Here is a 20670-nt window from a genome sequence, read left to right as displayed (position 1 = left end):
ATGCAGCAATAAAGGGAGCCAGTCCCTGCCCTCAATGAGTTCACAGTCTAGACGGGGGTGGAGGGAGACAGACATCAATGGAATTCCAATGCTTAGAACAGTGCTTGGCACATAGTAAGTGCTTAACAAATACCATCATCATTATCATTATCATTACTATTATTATTATGAAGTAAACAGACATACCAAGTAAACAAGCTTGCCCAAGGTCATACAGCAGAAAAGTGGTGGAGCTGGCATTAAAATCTAGGTCCTTCGGACACCCAGGCCTGTGCTCTATCTATTAGGCCATGCTGCTTCTCACTGTTTTTCACTGCTTCTAAACTGTAAGCCCAGTGTGGGCAGAGATTGTCTCTATTGCTGAATTGTGCTTTCCAAGTGCTTAGTACAGTTCTCTGCACACAGTAAGCACTCAATAAATATGATTGAATTGAATGAATGCTTTTTCTCTCATTAATCTGCAGAGAATCACATCCCTCCCGTATGACAGTTAACCAGGGTGATCAAGGAGGGAAAAGGACGAAAAGGAGTTTGGTTAGAAAGGACTCATAGCTTTCTGCTTTTGTTTTTTTCTTTGGAAAGTTTAAGCTGCATCTTGGGGAATTTCTTCATTCTGCCTCTATCTTTGTGTTTCTTTCCCTCTTTCTCTTGTCCTCAGTGACTTCTCTCAGTCCCACAAACTGCCTTCACTCCCCTTTGTATTCTTTTCTCTTTCCTTTTACCTTTCTCCTCTGTCTGTTAAGTCTTAAGCAATGATACTTATTATAATTGTATTTGTTAAGCACTTACTATGTCAAGCACTGTTTTAAATGCTGGCATGGATACAGGTTAATCAGGAGATGTCACAGGAGGCTCAGTCTAAGCCCTAACATTTAACAAATACAGAATTGATTATTATATTGTCCAGTACAGATTATGAAAAATATTTTAGCACTATAATCTCCATTTTGACAATGTATTAGAAATCCTACAGCAGTACAGGAGCACAAGGAAATATATTTTTCCAGTTATTTTAATTTTATATATGATTATTTTTCTTCACCACCATCTTGGGTATTTGAAGCTTGTTCATTCAAGTTCACACCACCCACTCATTAATATTCATCAAAAGCCTCAACACCCCAGGGGACAAACACCATCCCCAAATCACCAGTGGAGAATCTGAGTCACAGAGGGGATAAATGGCTTCCTTAATTCAAACTACAAATTAGAAGGAGGATTGGGAATAAAATGCCAGTGATATATCTGGATGTTCAGTCGGAAGACAGTAGCCTTTTCTGACACGGTACAGGGGAACATAATGGATTTGAAGTTCTGACTCATACAGGCCAATTAGGTATACAAACCTACTAGGACCATTATCATCCAATGTGATTGCTTAATCTAACATGACTTGGGTGTTTTTTAAAACCCTTAAATGGTTCTGTCAAGAAACTATGATTGTAAAACAGATTTAAGTGTTGAGAAAAATTCACTACCCCCTTCCTTACATAGATGTTGAGGGTCAAAGCTATGCATTTTTATCAGGCATTTTATTATCTTTCAACCTTTGTGAAGATCACTGTTTTAGAAAAGGGGAAGGAATTTTTCTTGAATGCTAAAGTGATTTGGTACAAAGGAAATGCTAATGAGAAATTTTATGACTTTTTAGAAAGTTTCTCACCGGAAATGTGCAACAATGTTTAATATTGGTAACAGAATGGAATGCTTCAAACTTCCATGATAGTTTCTGAAGCCAAGAATTAAGTAAAACAATATTTTTTTAGTTATAAGGGGACAAATTATGTTTGATTTTTAAAAATAATAATAACTCCAGAAAGGATAAATACAACAGGTTAGGGCAAGATTGAGAATCGTGTGGTGGATTTTTTTTTGTTGAATCTAAGGTATTTCAGCTTCAAGGCCTAGCTAACTATCTTCCTAAGAAAGAAGGTTTAAAAAATGGAACTGTGTTCCCCATTTTTTCTCTTATGTAATTCTCCTATTATGCTAAATAAGAAGTTTCTCTCTACAAGCACATCTGGAAATGATTCAGAAACTGTCATTACTGTGTTATCACTTTTGTCATCGCATTGGTAATATTTTGATGATCGCAGGATCATCAGAAGGTGATGTCTCCTCATCACCAGAGTTAAACCTTTCACAAATAACGAGAATGGATGTGGGAGAGGAGGATTGAGAAGGAAAAGAAGATCCTTTTGAGGATGAGAGTATATCAATCAGTGCTATTTGTTGAGTGCTTATTGTATGCAGAGTACTGCACTAAGGATTTGGGAAAGTACAACAGTTGGTAGATGTGTTTCCTTCCCACAAGGATCCTAAAGTCTAGAGGCTAAAACAGGATTAGATTAGGGATAGGGAAAATAGTAGAGTATAAGAATATTTAAATATTGGGTTGGAGTGAGTGCCATGAGTGCTATGTGCTTAAGACACCTGCCCTTTATTCCCATGTTTAAAGCAACCATCGGCCTCAATCAATCCATCAGTCAGTGGTATTTATTGAAGATTTACTGTGTACAGAGTGACACGCTAAACATTTGGGAGAGTACAAGAGAGTTGGTAAACGCATTCCCTTCCCACAAGGAACTTACAGTCTAGAAAGAGAAATAGACATAAAAATAGGTTACAGATCATAAAAATAAATTTCGGACCCTCCATATGGCTTTGCTTAGATCTTGGTTTGAATCCCTGTTTTAGTATTTCACAAATCAGGCTGTTAGGCTGTAGTGATACTCTTACAATAAGAAGTCATTTCCTTTTGAATGTTCAAACTGAAGATGCTTTGCCAACTAGAACTGAAGTCATCCCTCCCTAATACGGTTAGGTAAGGTTAAGTAAGCTTAGTACTTGAAATAAGATGTCAGTCTTCCCCGAGAGGGCCAAAATCAAAGTTTCTCTTTTATTTAAATACAGTTTTTAGATGTATTTTCGTGCTCACAAAACTGAAAGATTGACAGTATTGTCTTAGGTCAGGCAGAAATCAGCCAGGCTCAAGGGAACTTTGCTGACAACTACACTAATGCACTACAAGTCAGACATGAAACTTTCTCAGGATTTCAGAATGTGGGTTTTCAGGCCAGCCTGTCAATAATGTGGAATTCTCCCAAGCGGTGCTGATTTGGGAATGCTGGCAAATGCCCACCAATGGCTAACAAGAGACAACCAAGCTCATTTGACATGAGAATGACTGATTTGTCATGAGAAGAACCTGGGCAGAGCCAACTTGGAGTGGAAGCAACATTCCAGCACATTAGGATGCTGGATTGAATAATGCCTAGTTAGCCACTTCACTTCCTCCTCTCCCTTCTAGAGTGTGAGCCCACTGTTGGGTGGGACCGTCTCTATATGTTGCCAACTTGTGCTTCCCAAGTGCTTAGTATAGTGCTCTGCACACAGTAAGCGCTCAATAAATACGATTGAATGAATGAATGAATGTCAGATATTTTCTATTTCTTAAATTCCTAGGGTTTAGCTCATTTCTTATGTCTTATTTCCAGAAAGACATGAGAATACCAAATTCCACAAAGAATGTTTCCTTAAAGCAGTAATGTGACGTGAGAAATTGAGTATATGGTAACAGAAAAAAAAATGGCATTTCACTTTCAGTCCTTTATGCTCCTGGTGAATGAAATTGAAAAAGTGCAACAAAATGCAAGAAAAGCACAGTACCACAATATCAAAAATGAAAGTTTTAATGCAAAGACCTCTTTGGTGCTTAGTTGATGGCTGTGATTAATAGCCAGTATAAATACTCTTGTCACTTTTTTGAATTACTTCAGCAGTTAGACCCTAGGATCAGTTTCGTGGAGCAGAACATGCAACTCTTGTGGGTGACTTTGTTAAGGACAAACATTCTGATAGTTGGAAAAGCAGGCCGCAGAACATAGACAAACACACACCTGCCTCCCTGGGCCTTTTGCATATACTGGATTTTTTTTAATGCTAGAATGAGTAACAGAATGCTATGCAGTGTTAAGTTATCACAACTCTGAGGGAGTTTCAATCTCAGTGTATTGTGTACTTGAATTCTATCTCCTATTAGCAGTGTGTCCTACATTATCCAGCATGTGGGGTAAAAAGGAAAATCTCTTTAAACAGATGTCATCCAGAATAGCACCTCTCACTTGCCTCCTCTTTGAAGGAATAGTGCGCAGTGAAATCTGTCCGTGAATTATAATCAAAAGTAATTCAGGATTGTCCCTATTCACGAGGCAGCAGGTGAAAAAGACTCTGATTCATAAGCATTTGAATCAGAGCTTATTTATTGCAGGAAGCAAAATGAACATTTCACTGAGATCCTTATATTCAGAGGTTGAGCAAAAGTGTAGCTTGAGTCTAAGGGGAGAATGGAAGAGAAAATTTTTAATTCTTTTAAGGGTTCTCCAGAAATCAAGACACGGATTATCTTGGCTGGATCTGTTTAGGTATGTATTATTTATCACTGTGTCTTATTTTAAAATGTGGGAGATTTTGTGAAATATTGATTTGAATTCAATTTTACTTGCAGTCAAGCAGTTTGGAAAGCCCTATTCACGTGCTCTAAAAGAGATGGCCTGCATTGTCTGTTAAGCCTAGGAAAATCTAACTTTTCATCTCATCTTCATTAGGATGAAAAATACCAACACCTTAGGGTGATTTAGTGTCTTTTTTCCAAAGAGCCTGAAGAGCTGACTATCTAGCAACTCAGCCTACAGTTAGAAGAGAGAATGGGGAAATGCAAAAACAGCCCCTAGGCTCCTGAAATGTCATTTAACTCACACTTAGTCCTATAGTCACCTTGGTAAAAGGAGTCCTAGATTTCTGAAAGAGTTAAGTTACCTTTTTAAAAAATGAGTTTCTATTCCTTTCTTACTGGTCCCATGCTCTCATTATCCTCACTGAATTTGGAGATTAGGGGAGGGAGAAACAGGTTTTATTAATTCCATTTTATGAATGAGGAAACTGAGCATTGAAGGGACTGCAACTCATTGTACATATAGACTTGGTGAGACCTGTTTGATGCTCTAGTGCCCTCATGGAAGTGAAGGAGCAGGAAGGAGGTCCCCGAGAGGTCTTGGTGAAGCACCACATCCTCTAGGGCCATAAAAGGGGAGCAGCGTGGCCTAGTGGAAAGAGTATGGGCCAGGGAAGTCAGAAGGACCTGGGTTCTGATTCCAGTCCCACCACTTGTCTGCTGTGTGACCTTGGCCAAGTTACTTAACTTCTCTGTGCCTCAGTTACCTCATCTGCAAAATGGAGATTAAGACTGTGAGCCCCATGTGGGACGTGGACTGGGTCCAACCTGATTAGCTTGTATCTACCCCAGCGCTTAGTACAGTGTCAGGCACATAGTACACTTTAAACAAATACCATTTTAAAAAACGGTGGAGACCCTATCCCCCTGACTGGTAGCCAGGCTGTTTGAGCAAGGCAGGACGGCTGTGTTCACCAGGCACTGAGAGGTGCAGCTCTCTACTGCAGACAGCCCTTATGCCCTCTCCTGATTGCTGCTGCTCTCTCTCAGCATCAGCAGTGACTGTACCAGCCAAGAATATGTGCTTGAAGAAAGGGTGCGGGCATGGAGGTTGGGGGTGATGACAATCACTACTTCTTTCCCCTGGCTGCTGCCTCCAGAAAAGCAGGGAGGACAAGCGATAGGAAGGAATGGAATCACAGGTGGAGTTAGACCCTGACCTGCCAGGAATGCTCAGTTTTCATTCTGTTTTCTCCCATGCTTCAGTAGATTCATCATTGGCTTAAACATTGACAGGATCGGTAGTAGAGTCACTTAGAGTCACGGTGGCCAATGGCACATTTCATATCCATCCTAGTATCAGTACCATTTTGGACCTACTCCAGTCTAAGTTGTCCTGAAATGCTAGATAGACAGGAAGGGAAGGGGAGTGGGGAAAGAGAGAAGAACAAGGAAAAGAAAAGGTTGACAAGGACCCAGCCACCACCATCTCCACCACAGCTAATTGGCCACCAGCAAAGCCCTATGCAAAGCCTTCCCAAAGCAATTCAGATGTCAGGATGGGACCCTGGTTGGAACTGCCCCACCTAAAGAGGAATTTTTGGTCATTTAGACAAAGAAGAACCAAGACCTGGTCCTATCTGCCTATTTTCTTTGTCCTGGTAGTTATTACTTTAGAACACACCAGAGTTCACAAACCAGGATTGGATAAGAATTAACATAACATGTGAACCCTTTTAGGAGATGTTAAAACCATACTTGAGCGGTCCATAGGTAGGGAGTGTGTTTTTTGGCTTTTTTGGCTGTCAGGGGAGTTGGACTCAGACTGAAGATACTGTAGCCCAAGACCCATCTCTGCAAGAATACCCTGGCCTCTCTCTCCCGGTGAATATAGCAGGCTGGGGGTAAAATGATTACATAAAATAAATGGTTAGCATAGTGGAGATTTGTTTAAAGGTTGACTGCTGCTGTGTAGCCCTGAGCTTCCACCTGCTCTAGGGTCAGTGGGGCAGCACCTAAAGCTGCACTGTTCCCCCCACCATTACCAGCAAGAAGCCCCATCCCATTCGTCAAATGCTGGGAAAGTTGCAGCTGTTTGACCAAAGGTAGCCCTAGCTAGAGTGGTGAAGTGTACATGGCCTATTCCCTCCAAACATTAATGTACTGCTGCTTTTTTTCGTACTGTACCAACACCCAGGCTGCCATGGGGACCTGTGATATTTTTCCCAACACCTGAGCCTAATCTTTAGTGCCTCTTCATGCAACTCAGAGGAATCCCACTCCCAATGGCTGCAGCTAAACCAGGTCCAGAGGAGAGCAGTTTCAGGCTCTCTTTCCTTGCTTTCCCTCTTCTCCCTTCTATGATTCCCTCTCCTCTCACCCCACTCCCTCTCCTCCTACGCATATCTCCCCATAACTCCTCCAATCACTGCTGCTCTCTGGGCATGGTGATAGGATATTTTCTGATTACCCACCCTCATCCTTGCTGCATTGATAGAATACATGGTAAGTGAATATTTCATTAACCCCAGCTTGTCTTGTGTTCCTATTCAATACTAATTATTTTCCCCAAATAATATTGGTTAGTTTGTTATTGTATTGGTGACCCTTTTCACGAGTTTTTACTTCCTCATCTTCTCTGCTTGCTTCCTATGATAAAGTGTTTTCCCCTGAAGAGTAGAATATTTGCTACGCCTGGAAAAGTGACCGTAATTGGTATTTCAGCTCTGCCGATTGCTCTTTTCTGCCATCTAGCAATCCTTGATAGAATGAGTCACTAGCTTTAGCAGAAGGCAGTCCTTATTTTCCATTGTTTGTAAAAGATTTGTTCACTGAATCGATTTCAAATATTCTTAATGCAATGAACTATTGATTTGCTTTTCTCTTAAAAGGAGAAAGTCTTTTCTAGTCATCGTTTAACAACTAGGATGTCACTTGATATGTATGTGTGTATATGTATATATGTATGTACGTATACAAAATATGATGTTGTATTCAGAAAGATCTTTTAGTCTTACCCAGAAGTTTGATCTACTTCCTCTGTTGCACATTCCCAAGAAGTTAACACATTTCTCTACACAAAGTAGGCACTCAGTAAATACTATTGATTGACTGACCGATCCGATTAATTGAACTGAGATCCTAAGTGTATTTTGAGCAGTGAACAATGATCTGCTTAAAAGCCACTAAGCAAAATGCTACCAGAAACCCTACAAAGAGATTGTCCATTTTAGAAGTGCTTGCTCTCCATGACAGGGAATTTCTGGGAAAATATTTTTTCAATTATAGAAATTACTGTAAATGGAAAGGAAAGAAACTAGCTCATTTCTGTCTAATATTCCTTTAGTGGGCAATTCTGAGTTCTATTTCTAGCAGCTTGTTTTCACTGGAGTAGGTATTATTATTATTTATAAATGCGGTGAAATGTGTAATCACTGTAAATGGATGTTTGTTTTTTTATGCCCAAAATCTGGAACTTTTATCAAAAGTCATGAAGTTCCAATTAATTATTTGAGTCTAAAGTAACATGAAATCTCTGAGTTAAATGTTTTCCTTTCTCTGAAATATGACATACTGCCAAAAACTTCCTTTCACTGAATAAATATGTTGGAGAACCTCTGGTTTTGTCCATTTACAAATATTTTGGCTTTTTTTATTACCATGTAAATTACCAGCACAATTATAGAGTATTCAAGATCCCTTTTATTTGGTGGAAATTACTTGAATGTGACCACAACACCCGAGTTCTCTGCCGTTATAAACTGAAGAATATTCAACTTGTTTTCTAGGGTGGAAAAATCCCCATAAGGTGGACCGCACCAGAAGCTATTTCGTATAGGAAGTTCTCCTCGGCAAGCGATGCCTGGAGCTATGGAATTGTTATGTGGGAGGTGATGTCCTATGGAGAAAGACCATATTGGGAGATGTCCAACCAAGATGTGAGTATTACCAGCATGGGAATTGTCACTTGGGGAGACCAGAGGGCTATCAGGAAAACCATGGGGATTTGAACTAGTTGTATGGTAGTCAGTCATTGAGTCATATTTCCTTGTTTATGGTAGTCTCCCCCATCCACCATTTTTGTATCTTGATGACCCCTCATAAGCATGCCGGGCTCCATGCTTTCTCCCTTCATTAACCCTCTAATTGATGGACCTAGTTGGATGAGTGTTCTTGAATTTACAATTTCTAAATGTGTTGTCCAGTATGATTGTTTCTCCTTCACTTGTAATTGAAAATTATGTGACTGCATGGAACAATGTTTATCTTTTAGTTTTTACCAAGAAATTCAATATACTATGCAGTGCATGATCAAGTGAAGAGGAAGGCTGATATTAAAATCAGACTCATCTTCCTCAAAGAAAAAAGGTCATTTTATTGTCATTACTAATAATCATAGTAGTAGTAACAATGGTGATTATGCTATCAGTTATACAGTCTTTAAATGTAAATGTGCATATTGAAAAAGGTGAAAGTGCTTTTTGAATTTGAGTTGGTTTTTAATCAATAAACACGATCTCCTCATTTGGTAGTCTGGAGGCGAGTATAATTATAGATGAAGAAAGGGATGCACACTTCACTGTGCTGTCAGGACAGTAATCAAACCCTGGGCCAAACACTCATCCCAGCAGATCAAAATACAACGGGAATAATCAGTGTCTAACAGGAGCCCATTCGCTTTTATCAGATAGTGTAGCAAGTAGATTAATGACTAATATCTACCAGACAAAAGTGCCCTATGATACCAAATGGGACAGCAGGTAAGAGCCATCAAGCAGAAATGTCTAATTCTAATACAATACAGTAATCACTACTTATGTATCAGAGTCAGTCTCAACACAACTAGTTGCAGTGCGTTTTGTATATATGCGTGTAGTGTGATCCCTGCCCTTGAGGACCTTACAATCTAATGGATTGAATGTGAGTTCTATAAACAATAATAAATAATAAGCTTCTATTCAAAATCTATAGGCAAAATTTGATCATAGATAGAATACGCTGTAGACCAGTTAAATTCCTCTCTGAGAGAATGCTAATTGCATTTTAGGTCCTTTGCTGGGTGGTTGTTCTTGCTCTTCTTAGAGAACTGTTTCCATATATTTCTCCATCTTTGTATCCATGTCTAGAGGTCTACAAACAATGCTCTTTTAGGTTTAAAAATGTTTCTGATCATTCTTCTGCTAATTGCTGAACATATATTATATTTGTATTCGGGGGAGAAGTTGTAGTGATGGTGTGTACTGAGGTCCCAGGAGGGACCATAATACTGTACTAAGTACTTGGGAGGTACAAAACTAGTAAGCAATCCATTTCCTGACCTCAAAGAGCGTACTGTCTATGGGGGAGACAGTACGTTCCAGAACCAGAAGCAATCAAAGAAAGCATTGCTCCTAATCACTGAATTGTAAAATGAGCTGAATCTTCCCACAGTTCAGTACTGCTGTAAAGCAGAATCTTTGATTTAAAAATCAGTGGTAATTTAGTGACCACTTACTATGTGCAGAGCACTGTAGTAAGGCTTGGTAGAGTAGAAGACATTAGAGTTGAGAGACCTGATCCCTTCAAGGAGGTTACAATCTAGAGGACTTTGTCTTTTAATGGACTGTGGGTGTGATATAAAAACAGCTTCAAGCCACTTTGAAAGCAGATCACAAAATCAGACAGGGGAAGAAGTAGCCCTATTGAAATGAGAAGCAACTGAAATCTGTTTCATGGTCTGGTTGGAATATCTAAAGCTTGTGGTTCATTGTCAAGCACGCACTGTGTGCATCATGTTGCAGCATCATTTAGATGTTGTCTAGCTGGTTCTCTAAACAAGAAATTTAATTCCTCTTTTTGGAACACCTCATTTGAGTTACACTAGAAAAAAAGAGTACTGCTTTGTTTTTATTTTGTTTTTCAATTTTCACTTTTGGACATTTTCCTAAGGTAAAAAGTATTTCCTTTTGAATGCTGCTTTAGGCTTCAGAGAAGGATAACTTGCAGGATAACAAAATCAGACACAAACCACCCAGTGAGAGCTGAAACCTTTGTTACTCAGACTGAGGAAAAGCTAGAGGGAAAACCAGAAAGAAAATTCTGGAAGGCCCTATGGAATTTTGTGCTCTCTGTATTTACAGTTGGAGGGCTGAAATTGTGTTTCTGAATTTCTGAGACAGACCCAGTAACCAGAATTTCTGTTTAGAAGCAGAAATAGATTAATCAATTATTTTCTTAGTTGCTCTCTTCAAACATCAGGCATTTTTTCCCTGTCCAGCCTGGTCCACTAGTATTATTTTTTGTTGTTGGGAGAACAGTGACTTCAAATCATAAAGATATTTCAGGCACTGAAAATTCAACAGTTTCCACTGACTTTGTTATTCCTATTTTATTGCATTTCAGTGAGTTTTGCAAAAATATGAATCCATTTGAAAGGGACTTCAAAATGTTTAGAGGCACTAAGTACATTTGGGAAATACCAGATAATTTTACGGACCCTAGTGCCTTTCAGCTGAATACTGTGGCATATGTTTTACTCTAGTAAGCTACTCTGAGTTTGCAGAATTTGTTTTACTGGAATAATACAATGAGTTTACCAAAGGTCAGTAATATTGTATATCTGGGAGGGAAATAAAAGAATCAGTATACATAGGCAGAGGTATAAAAGACTTAACATTTGAACATCAGCAGACAAGACCTGCATACATTTTATAGTGAAATTTGAAGGGCTCTATCATTCTTGAGTAAGACATGAATTTTATAAATCTTCATGTTAAAGCCTTTAATCCAGACTTTCCTCCCCTGCTCGTTCCCTTGCCAAATAATAATGGTGGCATTTAAGTGCTTACTATGTGCCAAGTACCATTTTAGAATGGGGCACTGGGGTAGTTACAAAATAATCAGGTTGTCCCTTGTGGGGCTCACAGTCTTAATCCCCATTTTACAGACGAGGTAACTGAGGCACAGAGAAGGTAAGTGGCTTGCCCAAGGTCACATAGCAGACAAGTGGCAGGAGCCGAGATAAGAACCCACGTCCTCTGACTCCCAAGCCTGTTCCTCCACTAAGCCACGCTGCTTCTCTAATGCTTAGTGTGTTCTGTCCTGAAACACCAGAGGAAGTTGTCGTTCAGATTTGGGTGTTTTGCATTAAAAAGAGAGAAATGGTTAGAGAGTACGTTAATCCATAATGGACCTAGAGTTAGAACTTTGAGAACTACAACTCTTTTCATAATATCTAGGTTCCTTTGCATTATGTCATTTTTATATTCCTTGAGAAACGTTGACGACTCTTTGAATAACTGAAACTTGTCCATGTGAATTTTGCAGGCATTGCAATAGCGGGATTTTTTCCTCATAATTTTTTTTTTTAATATGAACAATGGTTAATTACCATGTAGTAAGTAAACGTACTAGTCACCGAACAAAGCCCTGAAACAATATGGCTCCTGTACAGGAGACAATGTGGATGCCCTATTTACTGGCATAAATTTACTTGCATCCACTACATTTACTTGCACAGTATTTACTTGCCCCTACTACGTATCCTCCCCTACTTGACTTTCGAGAAGAAAATAAAAGGTTACTTTTTGTACTGCATACCTGTAAGCAGTCACAGCAGTGCACACACCGGGGAAGGAAAAAAGGCAGAAGGGTGAGAACTTGACAACATAGCAGGGGGAAGAGTTAATTAATTGAATGTTTATTTTATGTTACACTTGAGAGAATGCAATAAAAAGAAGCTACCATCTCAAGTGCCTTCTTACCTTGCTCGTTTTTTTCCCTCCTTTCTTTCTTCTCCCCGTTTTTCTCTTCCTCCCCATCATATATGATCCATGTAATAGCCCCACTCCTATTTTCATGAAATAGAAATCATGGCAGAAAGTCGGGCGATCACACAGATGTAAATACAGTATGCCCCTCAACAGTAACTCTCCTGGGTAATAAGCCTAGTCTATTAAAGTGCAGCCTAAAAGTGGGCAAAATTAGAAAGATAATCCCTGGAGGCCTAACATACGGGAGAAGAAGTAGCCCTATTGAAATGAGAAGCAACTGAAATCTGTTTCATGGTCTGGTTGGAATATCTAAAGGTTGTGGTTCGTTGTCAAGCACACACTGTGTGCATCATGTTGCAGCATCACTTAGATGTAGACGTTGTCTAGCTGGTTCTCTAAACAAGAAAATTAATTCCTCTTTTTGGAACACCTCATTTGAGTTACACTAGAAAAAAAAGAGTACTGCTTTGTTTTTATTTTGTTTTTCAATTTTCACTTTTTATTTTAGACATTTTCCTAGAGGTAAAAAGTGTTTCCTTTTGAATGCTACTTTGGGCTTCAGAGAAGGATAACTTGCATTTTGGTCACGGGATTGTTTGTGAAAAACAGCTTTTCTACTCATTTTTCAAATTCATTCTCTTTCCAGGATTTTAGGAATAGAAAATAGTGTTCTTCCAGGGTGGAAAGGAGAGATCTAAAAGTATGTCTACTCAGAAAAGCACACCCAGGGTTTAATCACTGTGAATTGTGGGGAGATGTGTACACTGCTCCTACATACAGCTCACATGGCACATCCCCCAGTGGCACCAAATGGGCCAGAAGGATAGCTAGCAGCAATTGTGGCTACATACATGTGTGTTTTATGTGGTTTTATGCACCTGGAATGCCTGCCCCATTGATATTGCCTGTGCCAAGGATCCATGAATACTGGAGTGGAGCTTAGCATGTGTTTAGAAGCCCCCTGACTAGGATTGCTATACCATCACTCATTAGTGAGGGCTTTGTGACATCAAACCATCCGATCAGAGGTTTGGATGGCAACTGGCAAGGTAATTGTAGGGGAGCAACAGAGAAAACTACATTTCCCACAGAGCTAATGGGGCTGATTGTCTACATTTCCCAGCAGCTTCTGAGGTTTTCTGGGAGGAGTTTGCCTCCTCTTACACCTACATCTGGGTGGAGCGGTAAAAGGGGCTGACCCACCACATTCCACAAATTAGGTCACTCCGGTTGCACTCAAGCTTCCAGATTTCTCTGGGGCAAAATCAGAAACTTCCTTCTTGGCTCTCCTGTTTTGGGCACAGGGATGTGATGTCTTACTCAAGTTCTTAGCCTTGTATAGAGAAGTGGCATGGGCTAATGGCAAGACTGTGGGTTTGGGAGTCAGAGGATGTGGGTTCCAATTCCACCTCCACCACTATCTGCTGTGTTACCTTGGGAAAATCACTTAATTTCTCTGTGCCTCAGTTACCTTATCTGTAAAATGGAGATTAAGATGTGAGTCCCATGTGGGACAGGGACTGTGTCCAACCTGATTACCTTGTATGTGCCCCAGTGCTTAGAACAGTGCTTGTAAGTGCTTAACAAATACCATCATTATTATTATTATTATTATACAAAGAGTTGCTTTCTTGCTAAATCTGTATTCTTGGGGAAATAGGCCTGGGAAATAGGGGTTGGTGATCTAATTTGGGCTAGGTTTTCCATCCATTTTCCAAACAAAGGCCCAGAGTAAAGGTGTCCTAGTGTTCCAGACCTAGTGATAGCATATGGCAATGAGCATCTTTATCTTCTAATCAGTTCTTGTGTGCAAGGTTTATTAGGTAATCAGGTCTAGCTTTCTCACAGAATCTTGTCCTGGGGTTGGGGGGGGGGGGTAATTTCCAATCGAATCTCTTCTTGCATTCTTTATCCCCAATTAAAATAAGATTTGTTAGCAGAAGTGTTTAATCAGAACTGTGCAACTCTTCATAAAATTTAGTTTTCATTTGAGCTTGGATCCGATTCCATATCTCCATTTTCCTTATGAATACCCTTTGTTTAGTAAGAATTTTAATACTAAAATCTGGAGGGGGCTGTATCTGGAGACACGCTCTCTTCCCAAGTCTCCTAACACTGGGCGGAGACTCAAACATCACCAATGTGGTTCCATTGCTAAATGCATTTCCCCAGTCCTTTCTTCTCTCTGTAAAATGCTCTCTGTCCTTCCTTATGCCAGCAACTCTAGTTTACAGTTGGGGCCTGTAATTCCATGAACTTATCTTGTTTAATAGTCCCAATACCAATAATTCCTAGTGGAGCTGTCCAAAATCCAGCTGGTCCTGATCTTCTACTGTGAGCACTACTAAACCAAAGGTTCAGGTCAGCATTTACAAAGTAAATTAAACACACTACCAAGATTGAACTCTTTCAGTGTTCAAGGATTCTATTCCTTAAACACTTAAGCCCTGCCACCTACAGTTCTTTCATTTGGAAGACGCAGCGGTCTCCGTTTTCTTGCTGTGAATGTGGAAAAATTGTGTTTACCAAGTGATGGGGACATGTCAATTTGCTTTCACATAGAGTGCAGGTTTGAGCTCTGAACCTAAGAGCGTAAACATCAATATGGCCTACGTGTTCACAAACAAAATGAGATGGAGACTTAGCCAATTCCCTAGATGATTTGGGCACAAAACACCCAGAAAATTGAAGGGGAGAAATGTTGGCAGAAAGGCCCCTGATAGTTTTTTGTCTCACATTTCCTGGAAAATGACTTAGCATATCTCCTCCCTTTACCAGTGTCGACACAAGCATAATATCATGGTTTGTTCCAGAAAGATAAAAGCCCTTGAGCCTGACAAATGGGCAGGTAGTAGAGTTTCGGAAGTAGTAATATTATTTGAATGCATACAAGTGCAGGGGACTGTAATTATCACTTGGGCGGCCACACCTAAAGCAAAAGACATGTTCTGTGTCTTTGAGGAGCTTACTTTCTAATGGTTTAAATATATAAGCAGGGTTGGATGCGTCAGTGTACTGCCCTTAGGAACTGAGATCATTGCCACCCCACTACCTTGAAAATAAAATCATCCTCTTGTATATGTAACTACCCTGTTCATTCATTCAGTTGCATTTATTGAGCGCTTACTGTGTGCAGAGCACTGTACTAAGCCCTTGGGAAGTACAAGTCGGCAACATATAGAGATGGTCCCCACCTGTTCTGGTGGTGAACTCTCCTTCAGAAAGCTAAGATCACATGAGGCGTTTTGCTTGCTGCATTACTCCCTATGGAGTGTGTTTCAGTGTGGTCAGATAGTTGGCAAGCCCCAGACTGCAGCTGAAAAAAGCTTGCTGAAGTATTTTTTTATTTAATAAAATTGTATTTATGACATTCATTGACATTAATATTAATTAGTATTTTATTAATATCAATAAAACTTAGCCTTTGCCTCCCCCTTCCCCCTCACCCCCCAAAAAATGTGTTGCCCTAAATTAGGGCTTTTAAAGACTTATTTGGGAAAACCTGCATGTACAAGGAATGAAATCAACTTTGGGAAAATATGTCACTTCTGTTTGTGTTCAGTTTTCTACTAGGGAGTCACTTACTCAGATATAACCTGTTTGTAAAAAAAACGTTTTGGGGTTTTGACCTTGCAGTCTGTTAGTATATGACAGACTGCAGAATTGAACACTTTCAACTCAAACTCCTGCTTCCTGTTGCCAGTGTAAAGACAAGAGAACTTAAAAGAAATTCATCTTCTGGGACCATTTCTAGAGGCCACTTTATCTATGAGCTCATCTTTGGGCATTAGCATATATATATTCTGAAGAGGGAGAAATAAAGTAGAGTCAGTTCTAATGAATGAGCAGATCAAAGCCAAGGAAAGGGGAGCATAAGTCCTCCAGGGGTGAGAGCATTTCATTTTCTCTGATTTTTTTTTCTGGAGCTGATAACTTGGATTTGGTAATGTTGGCAGAGTAGCAGGATGTTCAGGTGACCTTCCCGTCAAAGGTCTTCTTCAAATTCCATCCCCTCCACCTGAGCATTCAACCCCATCCCTTCATACCTTATTGAAACACTTGTCCCCTCCTTTTTTCCCTCCCTAACCACCATCTTCAGTTGTTCACTCTCCAGTGGCTTCTTCCCCTCTGCCAGACCTGATTCTGGCTTAATCAATGCAGGCAGTCTAGAACTGAGATTTCGATTCTGGAGAGTGCTTGCTGTAGAGCAGATGTAGCCTAAGGCCGCCTTAAAAAAAAAAAAAGGCATCAAAGAAAGCAGATTTGGAGCTGTTCCAGTCACGATGGACAACTTGGGGGACTTATGTGCCAATACTGTAAATCATTTTCTGGAGATGCTTCTAGCTAGATTTAAAAATGCAATAAATCTTCGAAACTTGTTCCTGTCACCATTATTGGACTTTCAAATGTCTTTCTGTCTCCCTTGTTTATCCCTCCACTTTTAACATGTTCTGAATTTCCCATGAATCCTGACTTGCAGTGCGTTCTGAATTGTGGGCATTGAAAGAAATAATGGATTGGTGGGGCGTATAGCCAAAGAAGAATGATCCCTTTTGGTAAAAAAATGAACTGTGGACTCAGTACTGTCTGCATCTCATTTTATAAAATTATAAAATTTAAATCCTAACAGTGGTGGATAGTTATGGCCAGAACATAAAGGGCATTATCCTTTTATTTGTTCTTCTTGGAAATGCAGGTTCCTCCCCAGAACCTCATGTAGAGTCCTCAGGCAAGATAAAACTACAGTAATTTCATATTTCATTTCTGTTTAATCCCTCCTCAAAAATGAATAGCAGTGGTCATCTTGGGACCTACTGAAATTTTCCTTTTAAGCACTGCAAACGAGGAAATGTACTCTGACTCCCTGCCAAGTAAATAGCCATATTGTAATGTGTGAAAATGTGCCGCATTGTAATACCAGTTTAGTCCTTGTTTAATAATATCTTTCAGGGCTAGCTCAACATCTTTTTGTTGCTTGACACATCCATGTTGACTTTGTTTAATAAAAATCACCCGGCACTTGCTTAGTTTAGAAATCAGCACCACAATTCAGAAACTCTTAAAGATTCAGCAAGTACAGGGCAATCTATTATGTGCCTCTACTGTGGCTTGCACTGTTCCTAGACTGCAGTTTAAATGACAAGTATCCTGGGAGGTCTATTTATAAGAAGTAATCAGATTTCATATAATCATTTCTGACAGAACACTAATCCTGTCTACTTTGGGATGGAAATTATATAGCTGGTGTAATTATTTTTCTCTTATTTTTATTCCTCTTGCCCTGTTTTTGAATAATGATATTGCCTGACATGATTTGCATCAGAAAGGATGTTAGCATTAGGCAAGCTCAAGTACTGCAATAGCAATGAACTGATTTTAATCTCCTTCTGACTCCAAGAGCAAAGGTGAGGACTATGGCCCTGGTGACCTTCCCTTCCCCACCTAATAGGTGTTTACCCTTGGACTAAAGTGATTTCCCTGTCCATATTAATGGAAGAGATTAGAAAAAAGGATATAGGAAGATAGTTGGAGGAAACAAAGTTAGTCTCAAAGGAGGACTAGTATGCAGCTACTATTGGAGCTAGTAGCTGAATTTTTTAAAAAAGGCATTTTCAATGGCTCAAATTAAAATTAAGCACGATCTTGGAAAAAACAAGGGTTGTCTGAATTAGTAATGTAGACTATCAGTCAATCAGTCATTTTTATTGAGCACTTACTGTGTGCAGAGACCACTGTACTGTACAATATGAGAGTTGGTAGACATTTTCCGTGCCTACAACAAGCTTAAAGTCTAGAGAGGGAGAGAGATATTAATATAGATAAATTATAGGTATGTACATAAGAGATGTGTGGGTGAGGGTGAGTTGAATTAAGGGAGCAAATCCAATTGTGGTGTGACGCAGATGGGAGTTGGAGAAAGGAAATGAGGGCCTAGTGAGGGAAGGCCTCTTAGAGGTGAGCCTTCAGTAAGGCTTTGAAGATGGGGAGAATGATCATGTGTCCGATATGAAGAGGGAGGACATTCTAGGCCAGAGGCAGGATGCCGGTGAGACGGTGGTGGCAAGATAGATGAGACAGAGGTGCAGTGAGTAGGTTGGTGTTAGAGCAGCAAAATGTGTGGGTTGGGTTGTAGTAGGACAGCAGTGAGATAAAGTAGGAGGCAAGGTGAGTGAGTTCTTTGAAGCCTGTGATTGGGAGTTTCAGTTTGATGCAGAGCTGGATGGGCAACCATTGATAGTTCTTGAGGAGTGGGGAAACATGGACCAAATGTGTTTATAGAGAAATGAGCTGGGCAGCAAAGTAAAGTATGGCGTGGAGTAGGGAGAGACAGGAGGCAGGGAGGTCAGCAAGGAGGCCGATGCAGTAATCAAGGCAGGATAGGATAAAGTGCTTGGATTAATGTGGTAGCAGTTTGGATGGAGGGGAACGGGTGGATTTTAGAAGTGTTGTGAAGGTGGAACCGACAGGATTCAATGCTAGATTGAATATGGGGGTTGAATGAGAGGAGGCAAGGATAACGCCAAGGTTATGGAGCCAGAAAGATGGTGATGTTATCCACAGGGACAGGAAAATCTCGGGGAGGACTGGGTTTAGTGGGAAGATAAGGAGTTCTGTTTTGGACATGTTGAGTTTAAAGTGAGACGTTCTGAAGGCAGGAGGAGATGTGAGGCTGCAGAGAGGGAGAGCGGTCAAGGCTGGGGATGTAGATTTGGGAATCATCCACGTTAGTGAGGTTCGTCGGTACTATATTCTCTATTCAGTTTTCTGTTAAATTACTTATTAGGCAACACCCATGTCCTGTTTTTAAAATGGGAAGCAAAAGTGAGCCAGAACTCTTATTCGGACCAGGGACAAGAGTGATTAGCACAGTCAAGAAGAATTTGCTCAGTAATAGAACAATCTGCCTGGAGGGGTACACGTTCACTGTGTAGAATAAAGTGTTTTCATTAGTTGGACATTGATGAAAATGTAAGCGATCTACAGCTATAGCTGTTTCATGCAGTGACAGTGTCTCCTATGTGAAATGTCATTGCTGTTTTTTTGTGAAACTGCCTGAACAGAAGCACCTAGCATTTGTAAGGTAGAGCCAAAAATGTTAATTAAGAAAGAAATCAAAACGGGAACAAGTGAGAGAGTGGTTCCAGGGAGTAGGAATGCAAAAAAGTTCTGGAGTGGCAGATGGTTCATCCCAAAGGAGATTGTGTGGGCTGGTGGAGAGAGTCCAAAATGGAGACGATGGTGTGGCTGTTTTTTTCCATTAACTAGATGTTTTAAGGTGGTGGGAGAACCAGTATTTAATCCTTATTTTACACATGAGGAAACTGAAGCCCAGAGAAGATAATAATAATAGTAATAGTGGTATTTGTTAAGCACTTACTCTGTGCCAGGCACTGTACTAAGTGCTTGCTTACAAGCAAATTGGGTTGGACACAGTCCCTGTCCCATATGGGGCTCACAGTCTTAATCCCTATTTTACAGATGAGGTAACTGAGGCACAGAGAAATGAAGTGATTTGCCCAAGGCCACACAGCAGACAAATGGTAGAGCTGAGGTTAGCACTCGTGATCTTTGAACTCCCAGGCTCGTGCTGTATCCACTAAGCCACACTACTTCTCAAGTTAAGAGACTTGCCAAAGGTCACCCAGCAGGTGGGTGGCAGAGCCGGGATTAACACCCAAGTTCCTCTGATTCCCAGGCCTGTGTTCTTTCCACCAAACCACTCTGCATCATTATGCTCTCTTCTGTCCTGCTGCTGCAGAATGAACCATGTTAGACAGTTGGGCCGCAACCTACCTGCCTGAATGAGGGAAAATGGCAAAATCAGTGTTAGTGTAGAATTTGGAGGGGTGACCCCCAGGAAAAGATATGGAGAGAAAGAGGATGTTGGAACAGATGTTTAAAGAAGAGCATCACCTGGATTTCATTGCATCAGACTCCAAAAATCATCAGCTAGGACTGAAGTGGGTGGAAAATATATCCCAGAGTCCCCCTGCATCTTAGTGGCCCTATTATATCATATATTAGTCAGTGAACCTTGGGGGAATATGATGTAAACACTTTTGGTCCCATTTCAGCTCAAAAGCATTAGGTTGTTGGTGCAGATCGATGATTTTCCCATAAGACAGCATCCTTGGGCAGACATTCTGAATGTCCTGAGTCAACCCCCCGTTTGACACTTGCCACCTGGGGATGCTGGAATCACTGAGCTCTTTCCTCCCAGTAGTGACAGCCTACCTCAACTGCAGAGACAGCCCCGAAGTGTTTTAGGGTGGCATCAATTGCAGGAAATGGGTTGGGAGCTGAAAGAGGCCAAAATCCTATCAGGCAGACATACTAACTTCTGGGTACCCAGGACAGACCGTTTTCCTGAAAGTCGTCTTTAAAAAAGTGGCCCAGGGGGACCCAAATTAGTATTTCACCTGGGATGAAATTTCACTTGGACTCAGTATGACATTGTTAGTTTGA

The 20670-nt window shown here is 40.4% G+C and overlaps 1 protein-coding gene across 3 annotated transcripts in view; it reads left to right on the top strand.

Annotated features, from left to right (window-relative positions):
• The window catches only part of EPHA6 (EPH receptor A6), a 357034-nt gene that overhangs the window by 327627 nt on the left and 8737 nt on the right, over positions 1-20670 (top strand). For all 3 annotated transcript variants that reach the window (XM_038766398.1, XM_038766397.1, XM_038766400.1), the window contains one exon: positions 8242-8391. In XM_038766398.1, the coding sequence (XP_038622326.1) occupies positions 8242-8391 (150 nt within the window). The remainder of the gene's footprint in view (positions 1-8241; positions 8392-20670) is intronic.

The sequence above is a fragment of the Tachyglossus aculeatus genome, chromosome 24 (genome assembly GCF_015852505.1).
Source record: "Tachyglossus aculeatus isolate mTacAcu1 chromosome 24, mTacAcu1.pri, whole genome shotgun sequence".
NCBI lineage: Eukaryota > Metazoa > Chordata > Mammalia > Monotremata > Tachyglossidae > Tachyglossus > Tachyglossus aculeatus.
The sequence above is the reverse complement of the archived record's forward strand: the minus strand, read 5'-3'. Positions and strand labels throughout refer to the sequence as shown.